At 29.4% G+C, this 23,748-nt stretch overlaps 1 protein-coding gene across 2 annotated transcripts; it reads right to left on the bottom strand.

The window, feature by feature from the left end:
* Positions 1 to 1,291: 1,291 nt before the first annotated feature.
* Positions 1,292 to 18,474, bottom strand: LOC114281498 (tricyclene synthase EBOS, chloroplastic). 2 transcript variants are annotated; one of them, XR_014335918.1, is made up of 8 exons: positions 18,228 to 18,474; positions 9,738 to 10,005; positions 8,134 to 8,506; positions 6,373 to 6,591; positions 6,123 to 6,261; positions 4,466 to 4,714; positions 2,902 to 3,982; positions 1,292 to 1,949 (listed from the first exon to the last, which is right to left on the bottom strand). XR_014335918.1 is itself a non-coding variant. In XM_028223975.2 (7 exons), exons 1-7 carry the CDS (start codon positions 18,432 to 18,434, stop codon positions 3,686 to 3,688), a joined length of 1,752 nt encoding a protein of 583 aa, XP_028079776.2. In that variant the 5' UTR covers positions 18,435 to 18,474; the 3' UTR covers positions 1,292 to 3,685. The 2 variants fall into 2 exon arrangements, 1 of the variants encoding a protein (XP_028079776.2); XM_028223975.2 differs by having other exon boundaries at positions 1,292 to 3,982.
* Positions 18,475 to 23,748: the final 5,274 nt, after the last annotated feature.

The raw sequence follows: 23,748 nt of genomic DNA, 5'->3' as shown, positions 1-23,748 counted from the left end.
GGGCCTCTCTCTGTCTCTGTCTCCATTCCCTCTTCCCTTCCAGTCCCTCTTCCTCCTCTTTCTCTTCTCCTCTCTTCTTCTCTCTTCTCTTCCTCTATTTCCCTCTCTCATCTCCTCTCTCTTTCTCCCTCTCTCTCTCTTGCCTTCGATTTCTTCAGATTCGGGGGAATGATTTTTCGGGGGAAAAATCATTTCTCTTAATAAAATTGTTTGGTGAGCATTTTAAATTATTATTTTGAAGGATATATATATATATATATATATATGTTTTTCATTCTTTACCCATTGTCTGATCATCATTGGAAAAGTCATCGATGTCGGAAAACTCACAGGCAAATGTAGCTAGTGGTTGGTGGTGGTGATGGTATAAACAAATATGTAAATGTGATAGACAAATAACCGACGCGTAGGCAAATAGGTGACAGGTGGAATAGTGAATAGATAGGCATATAGGTAAGAACTATTGTTATTGTCCTTACAGCCCCAAAAGAATAGAGTTTGGGCCATTGTACCAAAAGTTTTAAACTTAGATTTACGGCCCCGTGCCTTATTATTTTAAAATGAAAAAATAACTGAACGGAAGAGAAGTCACAATTTGATCCAATATATTGTAAAATTATATATTTTAATATTTATGAATTTTCAAATGAGTTATTTTGAATTTTTGTAGCCAGCTATGCTAGGATCCCATAATTTTTGTCCAAAAAATTAAAGTTGATATGCGGATTAGATTGATTGTACATGTGAACTCCATCAAGCAAGAGTTCATTTTTTGAGTAAATTTTTTAATAGAAATTTTAAATCCCTATTGTTTTTTGTTTTGCAGCCACTAATTAGAATAGAATCTTTAATCTCACAATTCTAAGTTTTGTAATTTCATATTTTAAAAAAAAAATTACAAAATTAATTTTTAATAGAAAATTCAATTCATAGATTTTTGAGTCTTTTAATTTTTGAGGGACAAATTTAGGACTAGATTGGTTTACAAACACACGTGCTAGCATTCTAAATCCTTATTGTTGGTCATATACTCTTGTAATTCGAATTGTTAATTTTGTATGACCATTGTGTCAATAATTGGTGAAAAGTTCATATTGTTCGATTAATGATAGTCAAATAATTTAATTGTATTTTAAAAAATGTTGAACTAATTTAAATGGCTCATTTAAAATCTTTAGATAACTAAATAGGTCGCTAGTTAAAGTTTTGTAAACATAACAATGGAACCCCTTGCATACAAACAAATATATAAATATGTATATATATATATATATGTTTTTGCTACATAGCATTCCTGTAAGCTTACTCTCATTAAACAATGGGAAAATATGTACATAGAAAAGGGACCGGCTAACAAATTTCAGTGATACTTTTAAAGGAAAACTAAATCTATGGAAGATATTATTCTATCAATCACAATTACAGAGTTTGTACTTTATTTATATAAAAAGATACGTACTAGTTAACTATGATTACAACTAACCAAACCAATCCAACTCTAGTTATTACTACCTAACTAATTCTGTTGAGATGACTGGGCTCTCTTCTTGACGTTGGCTCAGCTCTTTTTCTTGGCTTCGGCTTAGCTCCTTATCATGCCCCCTCAAGCTTAGGGGAGTTTGAGAGACCGTAACCTGTGCTGCAAATACTAAAATTGATGAGAAGAAAGTGGTTTGGTGAATATATCAGCAAGCTGATCCACAGAAGAGATGTGACAAATATGAAGCTTCTTTGCTGCAACTCTTTCTCTAACATAATGGTAGTCCATCTCAATGTGTTTGGACCATGCATAAAAGACAGGATTATTGGACAAAGAGATAGCAAACATATTATCCCACCAAGGAGTGGGGACTGGAACTGAGATATGAAGATCAGATAAAAGCATACCAAGCCAGCTAAGTTCAACAGTGGTGTGAGCAAAAGTCCGATATTCGGCCTCAGCGGAAGACCTGGATATAGTAGATTGCTTTTTAGGAGACCATAAATCAAGTTGGGACCTTAGAAGACACAATAACTAGTTGTAGATCTTCAATCAATAGAGTTGCCTACCCAATCAGGATCGGAGAAAGCATTTAAAGTGAGAGGTCCTGGTGTAAAATGTAAACCATGATGGAGAGTATCTTTGAGATATCTAAGTAATCTTTTGGCCAAAGCAAAATGACTAGTAAGAGGAGTTTGAAGGAACTAACAGGCATGATTGACAACAAAAGCCAAGTCAGGTCATGTAATAGGAAGATACTGCAGGGCACCAACAAGACTTTGATAAAGAGAAGGCTGAGAAAATGGCAAATCCTCAGTAGAAACAGTAGACTTGAGAGTCATAGGAGATGGGGTAGATTTGTAATTTGTCACACCAGTTTTGGCTAAAATCTCAGTAGCATACTTCTTTTGAGACAAGAAATAACCTGAGGCAGAGGAGGTAATAAATATACCAAAAAAATAGTCAAGAAGACCCAATTCTTTCATGGAAAAAATAGAGTGCATCTTAGTGATAAGGGTGGAAATATGAGAAGGATCACTGCCTGTGAGAAAAATATCATCAACATATATTAAGAGAATAGTGATGGAGGTAAAAGTCTTCCTAACAAATAAGGATGAATTACAATAACTAGCCTAGAAGCCCTGTTTGAGAAGAATGTAGAAAAAGTAGAGAACCAAGCTCTGGGAGCTTGCTTGAGCCCATAAAGAGCCTTTTGTAATTTGCAGACCATGGATGGATGCTCTTTATCAACAAAACCAAGAGGTTGATGCATATAAACCTCTTCATCTAAGACACCAAGAAGAAAGCATTGAAGATATCAAGTTGATTGATAAACCAGCTGAAGTGAAGAGCTAAACATAAGAGAAGTCTAATAGTAGGTTGCTTTGCTACTGGACTAAAGGTCTAAAAATATTCAATACCTTTAGTTTGGAGAAATCCTTTGGCAACCAATCTGGTTTTGTATCGAACAATTGTACCATCTGAATTTTTTTTGAGACGAAAAACCCATTTGCAACCAATAGCCTTTTTGGTAAAAGGAAGAGGGACCAGGTTCCTTGTTGCATTAAAGCTATGTATTCATCAACCATGGCAATAGTCCAGGCAGCTAATTGAGCAGCTTCTTGATAAGATTGAGGCTCAACCAGATCAGAAGAAGAGAGATCAGTAGAAGTGAGGAAACAAGTAGGATGATGAGATTTAGACCGAGTAACCATGGGGTGAGTATTAGTAGAAGAAATAGACAGAGTTAGATGGGAGAGTAGGAAAATGAATAAAAATAGAAGAAATAGGGATATGAGAAGATGGAGAAAAAGAAATAGAAAGAGAAGAAGGGACAGCAGAAACCGGTAAAGCTGTTGTATGTGAAACAGACTGAATTGGAGGCAAATTAACAGTCGAAGCTGCAGATTGATGAGCGGGATGAGTTGGATGGTGAGTAGTAAGCTGAGCTGCAAGCAGAACAGATGCTACAGATGGGATAGCATGCAGAGAAACGTAGAGGAAAACTAATTCTATATAAGATATTATTCAATCAATCACAATTACAGAGTTTGTACTTTATTTATTAAAAGGATGCCTACTAGTTAACTATGATTACAACTAACCAAACCAATCTAACTCTAGTTGTAATTGCCTAACTAATTCCGTTGAGATGATTGGGCTCTCTTCTTGACTTTGACCAAATCAATCACAATTACAGAGTTTCTACATGAGAGTAATGGGTTCGATTATCACTGATAAGACTCGATTCTTTGCTTGAGAATCTGGAGATCCATGCCCATCTCCGTGTTGATACGTGCATTGGGAAATCCGAGCAAGGTTAACAGTGGTTTCGACAAATGATTTCTCAAATGGAGAATCAATTACTTGATCTTTGTTCATCTTCTTCCATGTTTCATCAATCAAATTGCTTATATGCTTTCGAGCAACTTGTTCAGAAACTCCATTCTCCTTCATGTAACACAGGATTGAATTTGCCGATTCACCTCTCTCCAACTCGTCCTATCACATAGACAAACAAGAATGTTAATGTTAAGTAACTAACGAAATGGAATTTTGCATTAACATTCTTTTGTAAGTACAGCGCCGACCCTTCCTTAAGGCCGTTTAAAAGTTCACCTAATGTCCTCATTTATTTCAACCAATAAAAATAAATAAATAAATAAAGTCTAATATCTTGAATGTTAAAACATGGTAAAAACAGCCTTAATTACAAGAATAAATATGCAAGAAAATGAAATTTAAATAAAATAATTTTAGTTAAAATATATAAAATCATTTTAAAATTTTGCCTGTGGCCCCAGAAATTATTGAGTTTCATCTCAATACATTCTTGATTGCATGATATGGTAAGAATCTCAAGTATAAAACTTTTGAGATACAATTGTGCGACTGAAGTGCATTAACAAAGAGGCATAGAAATTTGGTTATAGAAGATCAATGCCCTAAACTAACAATGAAACTACCTTCTTGTAATTTCCATACCTTGGAAGTACCCAAATCATTGGTAAGTCTGAAAATAATGGATGAACATTCTAAGAGACTATGGTATGCCTGTAAGCTATCCAGTGCCTCTTTTGTAATAGTTTTAGTCATCAAAAAATAGGCATGAACTAGTATTACAACCCCTGATACTGAACGCCATGCATTCTCAAGGTATGCCTCGAATGTTGGAGTTTCTTTGTTGAAACACCACTTTGCTTCCACCAAGAATGCTTTGCATAAATCTGCCCACTGTGACACACAAAGGTAACAATAACAATATAAATTATTATTATTTTTTTAAAGTAAAGTAATATAAACATAAAAATTGTATAGAATGTTAATTTAACGCAATGTAGCAAATGTTAATCATATTACTTTAGAGAAAAGGAAAATGCTAGAGGCACTTTTTTGAGTAATTTTTTAGATACTTTTTCAGAATATTTTTTCTATGTTCCTAGTATTATTGTAAAGAAAGAGTTTATGATGACTTCATTTTCAAAAGAAAAGTGGAAATCAGATCAACTTTCAATCTAAAACCAACGCATGTTAAAGCTCCTCATCATCAGTACCTAGACAATACCTAATCAGGTACTCTTACATGGAATGTGTTGGTTTTAAATCGAAAGTTAACTTGCATAGCATTTTATGTTTTTTTTTTTTTTTTTTAAATGTCACTGAAATATCATTTTAAGAATACTTTTTTTATTTTTATTTTATGCAACATGTAGATTTTCAAATCTAAAGTTTAATGCCCGATTAGGATGTACTATTAATGGGCTTCATCAGTGCCTAATCAAGTACTCCCACATGTGTTGGTTTTTAAATGTAAAGTTGGCTTGCACAACATTGTTTTTATTAAAAATGTCACTAACACATAATTCTTATTATTTTCTTTATAAAAATTCTTTAAAATATTTAAATTTATTTATTTATGTACCTTATGTAAGGGTTTTTCTTTTTTTAATTGTCATCTCAATTTAAGAGAGCGTTTAGGCTTAGTAGACTCATTTTGAAACCGATTTCGGTGATTAGAATCGTTCACTTTTTTGGACTCCTTGAGTAAAATATTCATGCAAAAAATAGGATAATTGGATCGGTATTTATATGTTTGAATCATATTTGTTTTAAAAAAAGGATGACAAATATAATTTCAAAAATATTCATCCATTTTTTGTAATACAAAATTGATTCAAACACATATAGCTACCGATATTCGATCATTTTGATTTTTTACATGAATATTCTACTCAATAAGTCCTCAGAAGTAAACGGTTCGGATTATCGAAACGGGACATGTGAGACTCCACGAGCCCCTGAAGTTCTCTCATATTGAAATGTAATGTAAAAGAGTCCTAATCTGTTATGTAACATATAGAGATTCAAACCTAAAGTTTAATGCCTGATCGGCACCTACTTTTGGTGGGTTCCATCGATGCCGAATCAAGTACTTACACATGAATTGATTTTAAATTGTATAAAGTCCGCCTGTATATCATTAATCTTTTTTAAAAAGTGGCTGGCCTGTCATTCTAGCTAAGTAATTTCTCTACAAAACTTCTTAAAGAATAAAATTTTTGTAATACTTGTTATGCAATATGTAGATATTCAAAAATAAATATGGATGTCACATGTATGTGATGTGTGGATACACGCATACCGTTCTAGTTAAATATGGGATGATGTTGACCCCATGCTGTTTAAGAGCGTCATAAGCCATTTCATTGACAGTGTTGTAAAGAGCTAGGAAGCATAACTTCATGTAGTCTGGAAGTGTTTCCACAACATTTGTATCCCATCTGTAAAGTAAACACCATTATAGAAATGAAATAAAATAAAAAGCGAAATAAAACATAATATAAATATAAGGAATTTTTTTTTTTTTTTTGGTGTGTGTGTGTGTAATTTACCTCTTAACAGCAGCTGTGAACAGTTCTAGTTCATCCAACGATCCATAAACATCGTAGACATCATCAATGGTGGTGATCAAAGTGGTTACTTTCGTCAGCCCCTTTCGGCAGGAACTGAATTGAGGTTCAAAAACCATACCGACAGTCCAAAAGAAGCATTCCATGAGTCTGTCCCTAGCAAAACTCAACTTGTTTGCCAAGCCTATATCCTCCCACCACCTGAAAAAACATTATCAACACTGATTGCTTTACGACACTGTTAAGTTCAACAAGGGTTTTTTTTTTTTTTTTTTTTTTTTTTTTTGAGACAGGCGGCTCAATACTTTTGTGGGTCTTAGGCAAAATTTTATAATGATTTTTTTTTTTTTTTTTTGTAAATAATAATCATAAACTTTTTATTTAAAATTTCCTTTTCTTGTATATTAATTTTTGTAATTAATATTGGTCTACCACCTCTATTATTCAGGGCTCTTTGATTGCATCAAATGCAAAGCAGAGTCTAATGGTATCTTCTCAGTAGCATAAAATCAACAGAATGGTTGAGGATTGGGATTTTGAACGGTCAACGGGAAGATCTATATATTTTTTGGGTAAGCGATATTGAATCTACAAGCATATCCTTCTTTGTGTGGAAGTTATGGTCCAAAATTATAAAGTGGTGGGGTATATGGTGTGGGTAGTATCAGGGTCTGTAAGTATATTGCTTGAATGGTGGCAGAGCTGGGGCTTTAAAAGAGCCAAAAAGGTTGTCTGGGATGTAAAACTATTTGTGGCCATGTGGTCAGTTTTGGGGGCTTAGAAGCAAATTTGTATTTGAGAATTTGCAAACAAACTTGGAGGAACTTATTGAGTTAATTAAATATAGGGTGATTCTTTGGGCCAGGATGAGACCAGAGTTGAGAAGCATATATATAGCAATGACAAACTTACTATATTGCTTTGCAGGCAACAATTGTCAGTTTGCCTCTAGCTTTACATAAAGATGCTGATGTTTTCAAGCAGGTTTGATACTCTACTGGAGGAGAAAAAGGTGCAATCTTAAGGTGTTTTTTGACTGATGGTGCTGCTGTTGCTGTTATCTTTTCCTTCTGTTTTGGCCATTTTTGCTTGTATTTGGTTGGATTCTCTCTAACCGATCCTAGTGTTTGGAGGGTGCTAGCACATGATAGGACTTTCTTATCTATCCCAACCTAGTTGAGATAGATTTGTTTAGTTTTGATACTCTTTGCACTTTCCCTATGCCTTGTGTTTGATTAAAAAAAAAACACCAACTTTGGACAATCATGATTTTTGGTGGATAGTTCATAATAAGGCTTATTTTTATATTTTAATTTTGTGTATGTCTCTGGTTCTTTATTTATTATGGTCACCAGGAATATTTTATTCAGTCTTACAATTGGGCCTTAAAAATAAGAGAAGTTTTATTTTGTGGATCTTTGGACAAGGAAGTCCTTTTCTTTTTTGGATCTTATAAGATTGATTTGTTTTGTTGATCCTTTGAAGAATGAGATTTTTTAATATTTTTTCTCGGCGTTTAGACAAGATAGATTTATTTATTTATTTTTAAACAATGATCATAAAGGTAAGAAATTTGAAACCCTATAAAAAAATGGGATCTTAGGTGAATGCCTAAATGACCTAAAGGGATGGCTAGCGTTGTTTGAGAACGTAACACAAAAAATGTAAATTTTATTTATTTATTTCTTTACAAAAAAATAAAAATGACATTAAAAATGTTCTAAAAATTGCAATTGGATTTACCTAGACATTTGTTGGAGCTCTCGTTGGAGTTTAGATTGCACCATGTTGAAATCCAACTTGGCTAATTCAAGCAACAAGTGATTTGCATCTTTTCTTTCACTATATGCTTGAATGTACCACCTAGCTTCTAGCCTCAGCATCCTATGGTGGAAAGGAAGCTCCAAAGCATGTTTTATTTGTTGCATAAGGGTTGTGTCGATATTTCCCTTTATGCCCTTGAGATGTTTGGTTGTAAATACTTTGGCCTCATCCAAGATATTTTCTCCATCAAAAGCAAGATGAGAAGCTTCATACAAACTGAGCAATCCCTTCACATCCTCACATAGCCACTGTTTAAAGTTGCCATCATGGTCCTTGAATTTCTGAAAAACATCTGTGACAATGACCATTTCAAATTATATATATATATATATATATATATATATGAAAAATGATATTAATTTTAGTGAACTTGCAAAAAACGTAAAAATAGTTGGAGATGTATAAGAAATATTTGAAGAAATTTTTTTTAGGCGTTTTCCTCCTTTCAGTGATAATAATTATGCTATCATTAGCATGACCATATAAATATAAGATGCTCTTCTTTTTCGTCACACACATTATTATATTTGTTTGTTTTTATTTGTGAAAATGACTATTTAAATTAGAATAATTTAACATAGTTTTACTTTTTTAGAGACATAAGTGAGTGTGTCAAATTTAAGTAAAAGTTGTGATATGGGAAACCACTCTCACTTGCTCTGACCTTCATTTTCATAAAAATATAATTATTTTAAATTATTTTCAGTCAAATGTATTTTCTTTTTTAATTTTTACATTTTTTTTTGGGAGTAATTATAGTCAAACTTTCTTTTAATCTCCCATGCTTGTCTTTAAAAGACAATAAAAAAAAAAAAAAAAAAAAAGGAGACCAAGAAAATAAATGAGGGTAAATTACATTTTGCCGCTTTTATATTTGGTTATTTTTCTATTTTGACCCTCAAAATTTATTTTTTCTCGTTTTGGCTCTTCATATTTCAAGGTTTTTTTTTTCAGTTTACTCCTAAAACAAATTTTAGTGAAAAATTAGACAAAAAATGATACATGGACAATTATGTGGCATTAAAATTATTTATTATATATAACCCACACCTTTAATACAAACTTAAACCCTACTATAATAATATTATTTTTTATGTTATGTGACAGTTATTGTGACATTTTTTGTTTAATTTTGAACAAAAATTAACTTTAAAAGTTAACTGAAAAAAATATGAAATATAAAGGATTAAAGTAAAAAAATATAAATAAAATTTAAGGACAAAGTGAGAAAGTCATCAAACTTAAAGGGACCAAGTATAATTTACCCAATAAATAGGCAAAGTTGATATTGATAGTGGGGGGGGGGGGGGGGGGAGGAAATAGAGTTTTGAGTCTTCATCTCTCTCTGGTTCCAACCAACATTCAATGTAAAAAACACCGACACTCCTATTGACTCTCTTTTGTGAAAATTGTACAAGTCTCAGAGTTGATAACACTTGTTATTGCATCATGGCACAATCTTTATGCAATAGGGACTACTCCCAAAATATTTTTTCATGAAAAAAAAAAAAAAAAAGACTTACCTTGAGAGACCTCAAAACCATGTTGTCTACAGAGCCTGAAGTAGAGGGCAGTGGCATGAACACCCTTCTCTAATCTAACATTAGTTCCTTGGACAAACATTATTCTATTAAGTGCTCTTCTAATATCCTCCTCAAAGTGATAGCTCAAGCCCAACCGTTGGATGTCATCTATGAGTTCAAGTGTTGTTGATGGATTAACATCTTCATCCCCAATCATAGCCCTTACCTCCTCCTTTAATTTCTTTGCCCTCTGCTTATGTATTTCATCCTATGAATACAAATATAGAGAGTGATGAGAAGTGGATTCATTAACATTAATAATGGTGATGTTACACACCTATTAATTACTATACTAATTAATGTATCAACACATGATATAACCTTGTAATTTTAAAATTATCAACCCCATCCATTATACAAACTATAAAAATTCAAAACTAACAAAACTATACCATATCGACTATTAGCACACTAATTAGTATACCTATTGACGTGTATAGCTTTATTCAATTAATAATCAGTGATGATTTTACACAAAAAATAAATTTTATATGTTTGAATTATGTAGTAAAGATTGGCCACAAATGAAATGGGCTTTTGGAAACAGCAAAAGCAAAATTGAAGACTATGGAAGTTTAGGGTAAACTTTTTTAGTTGTTTTTTTTAAAAAAAAAAATTAGGGGTTTGTGGTTAGAAATGTGCTACAAATGTTTTTTTTTTGAACGAAAAAGATTAATGTGACAGTCCAATTTGTTCACATACTTTGAGTGTAAAACAATATACATTTTGTAATTGGTAAAAAGTAAAGAGTCTACCCATTTAGATGGGATTATTACAATTTTTGAATATGAAGATTGATATTTTGTATAATATAAATAAAATAAAATAAAAAAAGCCAATACTTTTTCTAAATTTTTTTGTCTTTAGTGATTTTTTTTTTAAATTATGTCAAAATTTTTTATTTTTTAGACTTGTCTTGTCAAGACGAATCCAAAAAGTATATTTTTTTGAAAAATTTCAAAAAAAAAAATCATTAAAAATGAAAATAAACAAAAATCTAGTGCTTATTTTTATCTTTTTTAGATTTTTTTTAAAAAAATTATAATTTTCTGATTTATCTTGTCAAGCTGAATTTAGAAATCTAAAACTTTTTGAATTTTTTTTATAAAAAAAAAACTAAATACAAAAATAAACAAAAATAAACAAAAACCAAAAACTAACTTTCCAAAACATCCCTAAATCAGAATCTACTCTCCAAAAATATGAGAATAAATTCATTCTCCATTTTACGTTATGTTTTGGCTAACAAAAAATCGTAAATGAGGTTAAATAATATCTCATGTTTTCTTTTACAGCATTTTTTTTTATTGCAACTTGACATTATTAGTCAGTAATTTTCGATCAATGTTTATTACATAATCTGTAGTTTCTTTAATAGTTTCAATTTTATAATTTTACTAATGTGTTTTATTGTCAAAAAAAAAAAAAGAAAATCATTCCAAAATACTTTGTCAGAATACATTTCTGGGCCTTAATTTTTTTTAGAAAAAATATTAAATCAGTTATTTTTAAAAAAAAAATTATAAATAAATAATAAATTTTAATAATTAAAACTGACCCTTTCCATCAATAAATAAAAATGGCCATACCCAAATAAGAGATTTGACTAATCACTCCTAAATCCTCACCCCGTTCTCTCTCTCTCTCTCTCTCTCTCAAACTTTTCGGGTGTGTTTAGTTAAAACTTATGGGTGAGTTTAGTTTGTGTTTTGAAATAAACTTAAAAAAAAAAAAAAATTGGAGAAGTTTCGAAATTTTTTGGGTTTGTTTGGTTGTACATTTTAAAAATAGTTTTGGAGTTTAAGAATTTTAGATGATTTGATATTTTGTTATAATTGAGTAGATGTGTATGAGAAAAAAAAAGTGATTGAAAATGAGAGAGAAAAAGTGATTGATTGACGTGTAATAAAGAGAAGTAATTTTGAATTTTTTTTAAAAAAAATTTATAATGAAAGATATTTTTAAATTTCTTTTTCTAAAAACATGTTTCAAAACACAAAAAAAAAGCATGTGAGGGCTACATCTATTTCTCTCTCTCATCCACTCAATTTCTCTCTCTTTATATCTATTTCACACCCTTTCTATAAATAAATTAAGGGTAAATTACACTTACCTTTTCTAAGATTTTTGACAATTACAAAAACCTCCCCCATAGTTTTAGTAATTACACATCTTCGTTTGATTTTAGACTTTTGGCTAAAAAAACACAAAAAGATAAAATTGACTACATAAGCAAATAAAACAAAATATCATATCCAAATGATAATCATTATACTTTTTCTCTTACAAAAGTCAAAAAAATAAAAATAAAAAGTCAAATCAAACGGGGCTAAAAAAGTTCTAACACAAAAAAATCAACTAAAAAAGCCAATGTCAAACGAAGACTAACTTCACCTACTTTTAAAATTATTATCAAGATTTCCCTACTATTATCATCCATAAGGCTATTTGCTAATATTATACTGATGTCATGCTGATATCATACTAATAATAACGAAATTACCCCTTAGATGTCTTATATATTCAAATGACTAATTTCACTCATCTCTCTTAAGGTTTACATATATATTATCAAAAATCCATACATATTTTAACACTATTTAATAAAATTCTTAAAATTCATGTAATATTACATAAAACTCTTAAATTGTTAAAATGTTATTAAATCATTTAATAGAAGTAAAAAAAAAAAAAACTTAATTTGTATTGATAGAATACTTAAAAATAAATAATCTATCTAAAATGAATGTTAGATAACATCCTAATAATTTAATATAAGACTTATTCCATAACACATAAACAAAGTAAAATTTATTATTTTAAGTAATGCATTTATTATTTGAATTTTTTTCTAAAAGTTGAAATAAATGGATTTATTTATTTATTTTTTAGACAATTTGCATTACTTATTTATTCATATGTACAAACATTATTATTTTATCTTTTCTCAATCATATATTATTATCAAAATTTAATTTTTATCCTTAGGTCATTAAACTTCTAGTCGATGCATTACATGATTAAAAAAAAAATTAAAATAAATATAGAAGTAAAAAAAAAATATAATCACCTTGTAATAAATTAAAATTAGTTGATAGGGAAGGAGAGATCATGAAATCTTAAAATTAATTTCTCACCCTCATTAGTGGTTAAATTTTATTTTACTTTTTCTATAAAAGTTCAAAAACTTGTGGAAAAAAATAGGGTCAAGAAATTACATTTATATTTTGAAAAAATTATGAAGAATAAATAATAATGTCATATATATTTAATAGGATAAATTAAATTTAGTGCATATAAGGTTAAGATTAATGTTGATAACATCAGAAGCGGTAAATTTTATTTTTTATTTCTATATTTATTTTTTTAGATTTTTTTATCATGTAAAAAATATTAACTTATGTTTTTTAAATATGCATCAACTAGAAGTTTAATGGCACAAAGATAAAAATTAAAATTTAAGAATAATATTGAGAAAAGATAAAAAAAAAATAATTTTTTTATATATGAATAAATAAATAATGCAAATTGCCGAGGAAGAAAATAAATGCATTTATTTCAACTTTAAAAAAAATTAAATAATAAATGCATTACTTAAAATGATAAATTTTACGTTATTTATGTAGTGTGAAATAAGTCTTATATTAAGCTATTAGAAAATTATCTAATATTAATTTTAGATCTTAACAATTTAGAAATAAATAATTTTTTTACATATGAATAAATAAGTAGGACAAATTGCTAGAAAAAAAAATTAATCTATTTGTTTCAACTTAAAAAAAGAAAAGAAAAAATAAATTTAAATAATAAATGCATTAATTAAAATTGATAAATTTTCTGTTGTTTATATAGTGTAAAAAAAATCTTATATGTATTATATTATTAGGATCTTATATTAAATTATTAAGGTATTGTGTTAAAATATGCATGGGTGTTTAATAACATATATGAAAAACTTCAAGGAGGTGGGTGAACAATTTCATTTAAATAGTTTATTGATTGATTTGATAATTTTCATCCTCCCGCTTAATTCAAATGAGCAATATAGTTGTTTTAGATAGTCAACTAATATTGTTTGTGCTAAATTAATGGAGTGAAGGAATCCTGATATTGTTAGCAAAAATTTTAAAAAAAAATTATACTTATTAAAACCACAGAAGAAGTTCTTATATTTTTTAAAAATTTCAGAAGATGTAAGTATAATTTACCCTTAAATTTAAAAAAAAAAAAAAAACATTTTCAAGTCCGAGACTTGACCACTCACCAAATCATCTGTCTTCTCAATCCTCGTGTAATGTTTTAAAATTCGGACCGGACCGGTAGAACAGGGACCCGGGCCTAGTTTCGGTTCGAAAAAATCCTAAAACCTAGACTAGGCTGAGAACCGGTCTAGATTGTCAAAATCGGAAGAATCGCCGGTTCAACCGGGAAAACTGGTGACCTAGTACCGGTTTTGGAATGACCCAGCAGTTGGAAAATTTCTAATTTTTTTTTTAATTGTCTTCTTTTCTTTTCCTTCTTTCTTTTATATATATATATATATATATATTTCAAAATATTAACTAAAAACTCTTACCTCTAGTGTTTTCTCTCATGAAGATGAGTCTCATTGGAAGCTTAGAAAAATTATGAAAATATATTAGTATTTATAGGAAAAGATTTTTCAAAGAGAGCTTATAAAATTCTATGTGAGATTCAATTAAATTATTTAAATCATATTGATTGGAGGGAGAATTGAAAATTTCATTCCACCCCAAAATTAAATCTAACACTCAATCAATTTGTTTGGAGGGAATGTTAAAAAAAATTTAATTTCTTAAAACAAGTGACTTTTTCTTACCAATTATGACTTATTAAATATTATTAATAAATACTATGTAACAATTTTTATTTTTATTTTAGTATTTATATATATTTTTATTTATTTTTAATTTTTAATTATATAATATTAATTATGATGTCATGGTTCGACCACTTTAACTTGACGATTGAACCGATGACTCGTCTACCTCATCTCTTTCTCGGTTCGCTCACTGGTTCGATTTTCAAAATATTGTCCTCACGTTTCCCTTTCTCTCTCCCTTTCTCTCTCCATCTCTCCCTTAAACCTTTCACTTCTCAATACTCTCTTTCTCTCCTTGAAAAATGCTTCATACAACTAATTTAGCACCACTAATGCATCACTAATGATGTGGCATCATGTGGACCCCACCACTGATGTGATAGTTTGGCCTTTGTTTTGTTTTTTTTTTTTTTTCTTTACATTGCCACCTCATTAGTGGTGTTTTTAGAGCTCCAAATTTAGTGCTCTAAATCACCACTCTTCTGTCCTTATATCTTTGTCTCTCTCACTGCTTTCATCTCTCTTTTTCTGTCAAACTTTCGTTTTCCTATTAACCCACACTCGTATCCATCTCTCTTTTCCTCACTCCCTCCCTCTCATCTCAATAGCTTATTTTTCTCTCTTATACCATATTTGGAGCAATTTGGAATGTTAATTTTTAGTTTCGAACTCATTTTAAATCACATCACTTCTCACATTTTTTATACATAAAAAATTTAAAAAATCAAAAAATAAATTTTTAACCAACTTTTCAAATCACTTCTTTATATCTCACAATTTGCATTCTCTCAATACTCCTTTACCTTCCTCACGATTAGACTGGCACTTCTCACTCGGAGCTTATGAGGGCAACTTGAGATTATGGGTAAGGAAAGCAACGTTGTAACAGCATGACAGTTGTACTCTTTCCGTTTTAAAATATTAACGTTTTACTTTATTTTTATTATTTTAAAATATTAGTCTTTTTTTAAAAATTGAGGAATAAGATAATATGAATTTTATATTTTGTTATTTTTTTAAATTCATTAACAATACAAAAGTATAATTATGACAATTAATATTTTTAAAATGTAATAATTATATTATCTTCCCAAAAAATTATTTTGGGAGAGAAAAAATAAAACTTTTTCTTGATTTTGTAACTATTTTTTTTTGTTAAAAAAAGAAAAGAAAAAAGAGAGCTGAATGTAATTTCTTTTATTATTTTATTCATTGATTTTGATGGAGTCCACACTGTAGTCTGACACCTGTATGGGATTTGGACAGACGCCTGACTTCCAGTTAGATATTTTTGTCAAGGAAATGATAATGAGCTCTAATTGTACACATGTGGAAACGAAAAAAAAGAAAAAGAAAAAAACAAACATACAGGTACAATTTTTTTAGAATTTTCAATTTTTTTTTCATTATTAATTAATTATTTCACGTGTTACTAATGATGTGATTTCACTATTGTAGTGTATTACATTTCTATTGGTCTTTTTAGCTCAAATCAAATTTCTCGTGAAAGCTAGTTGAAAGCTATTAAAATTTTGAAAAATTTTCATTTCAGCTTAAATTGTTTTTAAAAAAATGTTATTTATGAATGATAAATTTTATAAATATTAATAATTAAAGTTATAAATTTTTTCAATAATCTGCCATAACTTTCTGATAGTACCACTAACTGGTAATTTTTCTTAAAAAAATTTAAGATTATCATGCATTGCAACCAAAATTAAAAAAATTCAAATTACAACTTGCTCGATACTATAGGATTATAATTTGTAAAACATAGTCTACCTTTACATAATTATTGGGAAAAAAAAAACTATGTTCTATTAATTTTTTGTTACAGTTTATTTTAACTCTTATTTGAATATTAATGCTTTATTTTAAAATTGTAATAAAAAAACATTGAAGGAGAATTTCTTATTTATTAAAAAAAAGTATGAAAATTAGCTGGACAGACAAATAATTGATATTTGAACAGATAGGTGACATTTAGACAGGTAGGTGACAATTGAACAGATAGGGATATATGATATTTCACAATGTTATTATTCTTATGGCATCAAAAGATTTAACTTTGAACTTAATGGCTCAACAAATCTAAAAATGGACGTCCAAATCGAGTGTCCAAATTAAAATTTTGAACTTAAATATCAAGGGTTAATGTTGTATGAAGTTTACTAGAAGGAAAGTAGAATGGAATTCAATACTAAGGGCAGTGGCGACTCTATTTGGTTTTGAATTTTTTTTTTTTTGTATTTTGTTGTCTTTAGTGATTTTTTTATTTTATTTTATATTTTAGACATTTTTTTAGATGTACCTAAAAAATGAAAATATTTGTAAAAAATGTGTTAAAGTTTTGTATTTTTTCTATGTAATAATTTTTTTTTTAAAAATGACAAATAACTTATTTTTTAAATGTAAATTAAATTAGGCGAATTTATTAGAAAATTCTCTTTCAAATACTTGTATCCCAATTAGTTCATAAGATATTCTTATTTTTCAATAAGTCTTATTATTTTGGATATTTGATCAATCAAATATTAATTTCTCATATTTAACATATTTTATGGTTTACAAATATTTTTTGAACTCTTAACAACTTGGTGATGTGAACATTCACATTAAATAAATTTGATAACACGAATGTTCAAATTGACGTTATGAATGTTCACATCATGTAACATTCACACTATCAATGTAAACATTAATACGCACTACACTCTATTATTATTGTAGGTATTTTGATAACTATGTGAGTGTTTGGAAAGTTGTTATTTTAATAGGCTATTTTAGTTTTCGACTATTTTAGTAGGCTAAAATTTTTGTGTTTAGAAAGATAGTTGGATTTCTTGGTAGTTGGATCTGATGTTTGTGATAGAAAAAGTAAAATGATTATAAATTTGACAACATCAATGGTTGAGATCCAAAAGAGGTTGTGAGGTCCTCAAAAAAAAGGGTCTCAATCATTGTTGTTAAATTTATGATCTACTATAATTAAACAGAAATGATACATACCCTTTTTTTTTTACCCCCACAATCTCCACAGACATATGCGTTGAGAGATAGGAAGAAAAAAAAAACAAAAATATAAAAACAAAAACAAAAACAAAAAATTAACCAATCATAATACATTGGGTGGCAGGGGTTCCCAAAAAGAGATGTCCCAACCTTTTTCCTATAACTAAAATAGGACTACATGTACACAAAAAGTAAGTGGGGATGACAAAATCAGACTAGCTAGATAATAATAATTGTCAAAGGATACAAAAATAAATAAATAAATAAATAAATAAATAAAAGAGTTATAGCCTCCGTTTGGGAAGTGGGTTGGCTTTTTGACTTTTTGACTTTTTTGGCTATTTTAGCTTGGGCTTAAAAGTTTGGTTTGGGAAGGGCTTTTTGGCTTTTTTGAGTTTTTTTGTGAGAGAAGAATGTAATGATTATGGATTGGATGTGATGTTTTGTTTGTTATGATTAAAATAGCCTATTTTGTTTTTTTTGACTAAAATAGCCAAAAAAGCTTGCAAACCCACTTGCCAAACACAGTCTAAATGATATTTGGATTGGAGAAGGGAGGAAGGAAAGAGAGTCACCGAATTATAATTGGTCAAGGATTTCACAAAATCAGAAGTCCAAGTAGTTGGCTGGTAATTGGCCGATCGTCTCTGAGCTGTACGCTGTGAATCTTGCTTGACTGAGGAGCAATGAACGTACAAGCTGCTATGCAGAGCCCTTTGTGGAAGGCTCTGTTTTGAAGAGCAGTACAAAAGATGGGGAAGAAAGGAAATATGAAGTGCCATTTTCAGTGTTACTAACTTTGTTGCAAACTCATAAGCCAAGCTTCAACTATTTATAGAGAGACAGAGAGAGAGAGAGAGAGTGGAAACTGGTTATCACATTTTCATCATGATAATAGTATCATTTGGGACGGTAGTTGTGATTGGGAGCACTAAAGGAGCTGTTCTAACAATAGCTTTGATGAGTTGGTATGGAATTAAAAAAAAAAAAATACATCACATCAGTAGTGGGTAAAATTTATTGTCAGTTCGTTAAAACTGGCTTTAGAGCTCAAAAATTAAAGCTCTAAAGCATTTTTTTTTTTTTTTGGAACGGAATAAGTGGATATACAAACTGGTAATTACATTTTCATCATGGTAGTAGTATCATTTGGGACGGAATAGGTGGATATATACGGGATTAGCTTCCTTTCATATTTTATGTCTCTATGTCTCTATATATTTTTTTTATGAACTTTAATTTGGACTTGTACTGATAATCTGAATCGTTTATGTCATAAGCCCCACAATGAAACTCATCTATGAAAAAAACTAACTTCATCGAAAAAAATCACATTTTATTTGATAAAATAAATAGTTTAAATTTAATTATGTTTACTATTAATTTTACAAAATAAAATGTGATTTATTTTTATATTTATAATTTTTTGATAAAGTTGATTTTTTGTATGAATGATTTTTATTGTGAGATCTACAAGATGGACGGTTCGAATTATGGATGCAGATTCGAATTAAAACCTATAAAAAAAATATATAAAGGCTGCATTTGTTTAGCCGATTAGATTGGAGGGGATTGTTAGTGAAGAGATTGTTAATATGAGGATTATTAGTGAGGAGATTAAGTAAAAATGTGTTTTTTTTTTTTATAATAGTATGGACGATAATTAATGATGAGATTGTTAAATTATTTTTAGATAAAATAAATTAAAAAATTATTTATATATTAAAAAAATTAAAATAAATATTAAAACAAAACGTGCACTTGGGATAGTTTAAAAAAAAAAAATCACTATACCGGATGTCCAGGCGAGTGATTGGATAGACTGAAACTATTCATTATTTTCTTAATTTCACTTATTTTTCAGCCAAGCCAATCTCTTTAGTGACGGAGATTACTAAGCCGCCCAAAATATGAAATCAACCTTCTCAAACAATAATATGCTATGAGTAAAATCCACATCAATCATACACCAGGCCGGCTACTAAAGTGACCAAACAAACGGAGCCAAAGAGAAGTAGAAAAATATGACAGGGAGGGAGAGCATCACCGATATACACAATCGGTGTTTTCCTCGTGTTTGTGACTTCGAATTTGTCAATCCTATATGTTCAATAGTTGTCGAAGGAAAAGGTGGCCGATTTCTGTGAGTAGGGACCAGTGCTTGTCCAAGCTCACTTGGAGTCCGTTTTTAGGCCATGTGACTGTTGAAAGTTCTACTCCCACTTCTATTTTTTAGTTCAAAAATGCCTTAGAGCTCTAATATAGGAGCTCTAATAGCTCTAATGGGAAGGTGTGATGTTTGTGCTTTGTTTTGTTTTGTCTTTTTTTTTTTTTTTTTGCTTTGACACATCATTAGAGCTCAAATTAGAGCTCTATATTTAGAGCTCTCTATCATTTCCCTTTTTAGTTTACTATTTTATTTTAAAATGTCTTAAAATGATAGTTTTATTCAAAAAATCATAGTAAAAAATATTTAATTTTTCAAAACTAATCCTTTTGAGTAATTACAACTATTAAATTTTTTAAAAGATAAGGACATTAGTGAAAAAAAAATTTAAAATTTAAATTTAAGTGTAATGATTGTATGTCCCCTTAAAAAGTTAGAATTCATTAAAGACACTGACAAATTGGGACGAGAGAGAATATAAGATTATGAATACTCAACACAGTGATATTAGGCAATGTAATTACTAGTGTAGGGGTATTAGATTAAAAATGTAAAATAAATTGTATTGTTTGTATATTTCTTCATTACATAAAAAATGGTTTTGTTATTTATATAAAGTTGAGTAAAATGATATCTTCACCTCCATTCCTACGGAGTTCATTGAATTGCTTATCCAATCTCACTTCTTGTGGAGTATAACAAACACGAGCTTAGGTTGAAAGTTAAATAGTTATTATAAATGATCATATTATTCTTTCTATTTTTATTTTATTTTTTTTATATATTTTTTCATAAAAAATCAATTAAAATGGCTAATTCCGAAACCACTCCTAAATTGCTAACTACTCAAAATGATGTGGGAGCCTCAAATTTATATGAGTATTAGGCAACATCTTATTATGAATAGTTGATAATTTAATATAAAATTAATTAAAAATTCGTAACATTTTTATTTAGAATGTTAATTTGGATTCTGAATGATTCTATAAAAAATAAAGGGGGCTCACATTTATATGAGTATTAGGCAACATCTTATTATGAATAGTTGATAATTTAATATAAAATTAATTAAAAATCTGTAACATTTTTATTTAGAATGTTAATTTGAATTATTAATCAATTCTTAATGATTCTATAAGAATAAAGAGGACTTTATTTAGTGATATATTTTTTTAAAATTATATTAAATTTTTTTACTATTCAAATCCGTCTTACATAAACATAAATGAATCTAAAATACAAAAGAATAAAAATTCACTTCAAAAAAAAATCAACTTTTGAGGCTTTACTTTTTTCCTTTCTGGACCTTTTTTTAGAAATTTAAAAAAAAAAAATAATTCACAAATCCATCTAACTAGAACTCAAAAATGTATTTAAAAAAAAAAAAAAAAACTAAACACCCAATAAGCTGCTTTTGGTTTATGAATTTTTTATTTAAAAAGTCAAAACATGACATCATATGCATTTATCTATTATATTTTCCCTTCCAACTTTTTATTTAACTAAACATATTGACTTTTTTTCTCTTCTTAAAAAAATTTAAAAAATTACTAAGAAAATCAAATCACTAAACAGACACCAAGTAGAATTGAGGTGTCACTTTGTCTAGATCATCTTTTCGAAAATGTGAAAATGTGGCCATGTTCCTTAACCTTTTCAGTTTTTAGTTTACAAAAAATAAGGAATAGGTTTTCATTTATTTTTGTAAAAATCAAAAATAGAAAACTTGTTTAGTATACAAAAATATTTTAAAAACAAATAAAAATAAAAATAGAGAAATATATTTGATGAGTTACCAAATTTTGTGTTCGGAGATGGAGGGTAGACAGATGTGGTGACCGGTAGTAGTAGGCAGCCGAAAGTGTCTGCCATCGAAATTAGTGGTTGGATGTTATCGGAGGATACAAGGTGGCCTAAGATCATGATGGTGACCGCCCACCAGCCGAAGAGGCGCTAGAGGTTGGTTAGAGCTGACCACCGATTGGCGGTGGTTGGTGGTCGTGTTTGGTGGCCAGTGGTGGCGGTGATTCTGGCTGAAGGTGGTGGGTGAGAGAAGAAAATGAAAACTTAATTTAAAAAGAAGTGAAAATATTTTTTTTATTTTTATTTTCAAAAATTTTGAAAACTTTGAAATCAATTTCAGTTTTTTGAAAACCAAAACAATATACCAAACAAGTTTTTATTTTTAGTTTTAAAAAATAAAAATAAAAACAAAAACAGAAAATAAGAAACAAATATGGTAACAAACAACCCCTAAGATACCATATTTCACTAACTGATTTGAATAAAATCTAATTAATGTAATGTTTTGGGACTACAAAATTACTTTTTAGGTTGGGCTTCTTTTAAAATTTAGAGAATTTTAAAAGGTTATGGTTAGCAAATCCAACTATTTTTTTATTATTATTGATAATATATATATATATATATATATATATATATTTAGGGTGCTATAAAATGAATGGTTCGAATCATTAAAATGAGATTCATGGTGAATTCTATGGCTTTCAAGTTCTCTCAAATTAAAATACGAATATAAAAATAGTCCAACCCTTACTGTTTCTATACTAAGGCGATCCAAGAGGGTCACGTGATCCATATAATACAACACATTTTTCATTTGGGTCCAACTCTCGGACTAGACGGTGTTGTTAGACTACAATGAGCCTGATTCCGAGCCCATCTTGACGATCCAGACTGTATGGAGCTCATCGAGTATATCATCCTGGAAAAAAATTATATGAATCGGATATCACTAGACACTTGATCAGCTTGCATTTGTGTCTGCTATTTATTTTAAAAATCATAATTGCCGTTGAAACAAATGCAAACTAATCAAATGGCTATCGATATCAAATCAACGTGCTTTTTATAGGGATGATATACTCGACGAGCTCGTCACATTGAATGGTTTGAATCATCAAAATGGGCCTAGAATTAGACCCACCACGGCCCAACAATACTGTCCAATCCGATTTCAGATTGCAGAGAAGCTGTGGCTTTGTTTGTTTTATTTTTACAATAAGGCTCACAACTAAAACACAAGAAGAACAGATGCCAAACAAGTGAGGTCTTGCTTGGAAATTGATTATTTTAATTAATTTTTATATATATATATATATATATTTTTTATCAAAAGAGATATATAAAAAAATGATGTAATAGCTTACAATAATATTTTGACTTTTTAAATAACAAATTCAAGTCCCAAACGGGCCTGAGTATCACATCTAATCTAAGGTCACGTTTGTTAGGCTCTATAGGATGAAGGGGATTAGGAGTATAGTGAGATTGAGTGAGGAGATTATTAATATGGTGGTATTAGGCTGGAGATGTATGATACAATGTGTTTGTTTATGTACTAGTGTGGTGGTATTAGTTTGTTGGGATTAAATGTACAAGTTATGTAAAACCCTTATTAAGTAGAAGATAACTATATTAATTTTATAAAATGAGGGGCAAATGGTCTTTTAGCCATTAATCCATGGGAGTGGACTAACAATCCCTCCTCTCCCATGGGTATGCTAATCGCACCATGGGAGGGGATTGATAGTCCCATGGAATTAGCAATCCTATGGCATTCCTCTGCAAACAAATATGGCATAGGTGGAGTCCACGAATTACTAATCCAATCCCCTCCCTAAACCTCCAAACAAACATGACCTAAGTGTCCTAAAGCATGGATTTATTATAGTTCACTTATGAATTGACATCAGACTTGGATAGCTCAGCACAACCAACAATTGCGTAATGATACATAAATAAATAAAAAGACATAGGCTTCTCTCTAATCCAAAATTGGATTGGAGCATTTTATTGGTCTTTGTGGGCTCACTATAGAACCCACATTAATGGTCTGAATTATTCAATGTGTAAAATCGTCGAGTACTTTATGCTTATAAAAAATCATGTTAATTGGATATCAATAG

The sequence above is a fragment of the Camellia sinensis genome, chromosome 7 (genome assembly GCF_055761805.1).
Source record: "Camellia sinensis isolate YWXY chromosome 7, ASM5576180v1, whole genome shotgun sequence".
NCBI classification, from domain to species: Eukaryota; Viridiplantae; Streptophyta; class Magnoliopsida; order Ericales; family Theaceae; genus Camellia; species Camellia sinensis.
Note: the sequence above shows the minus strand (reverse complement) of the source record. Positions and strands in the feature narration are given on the sequence as shown.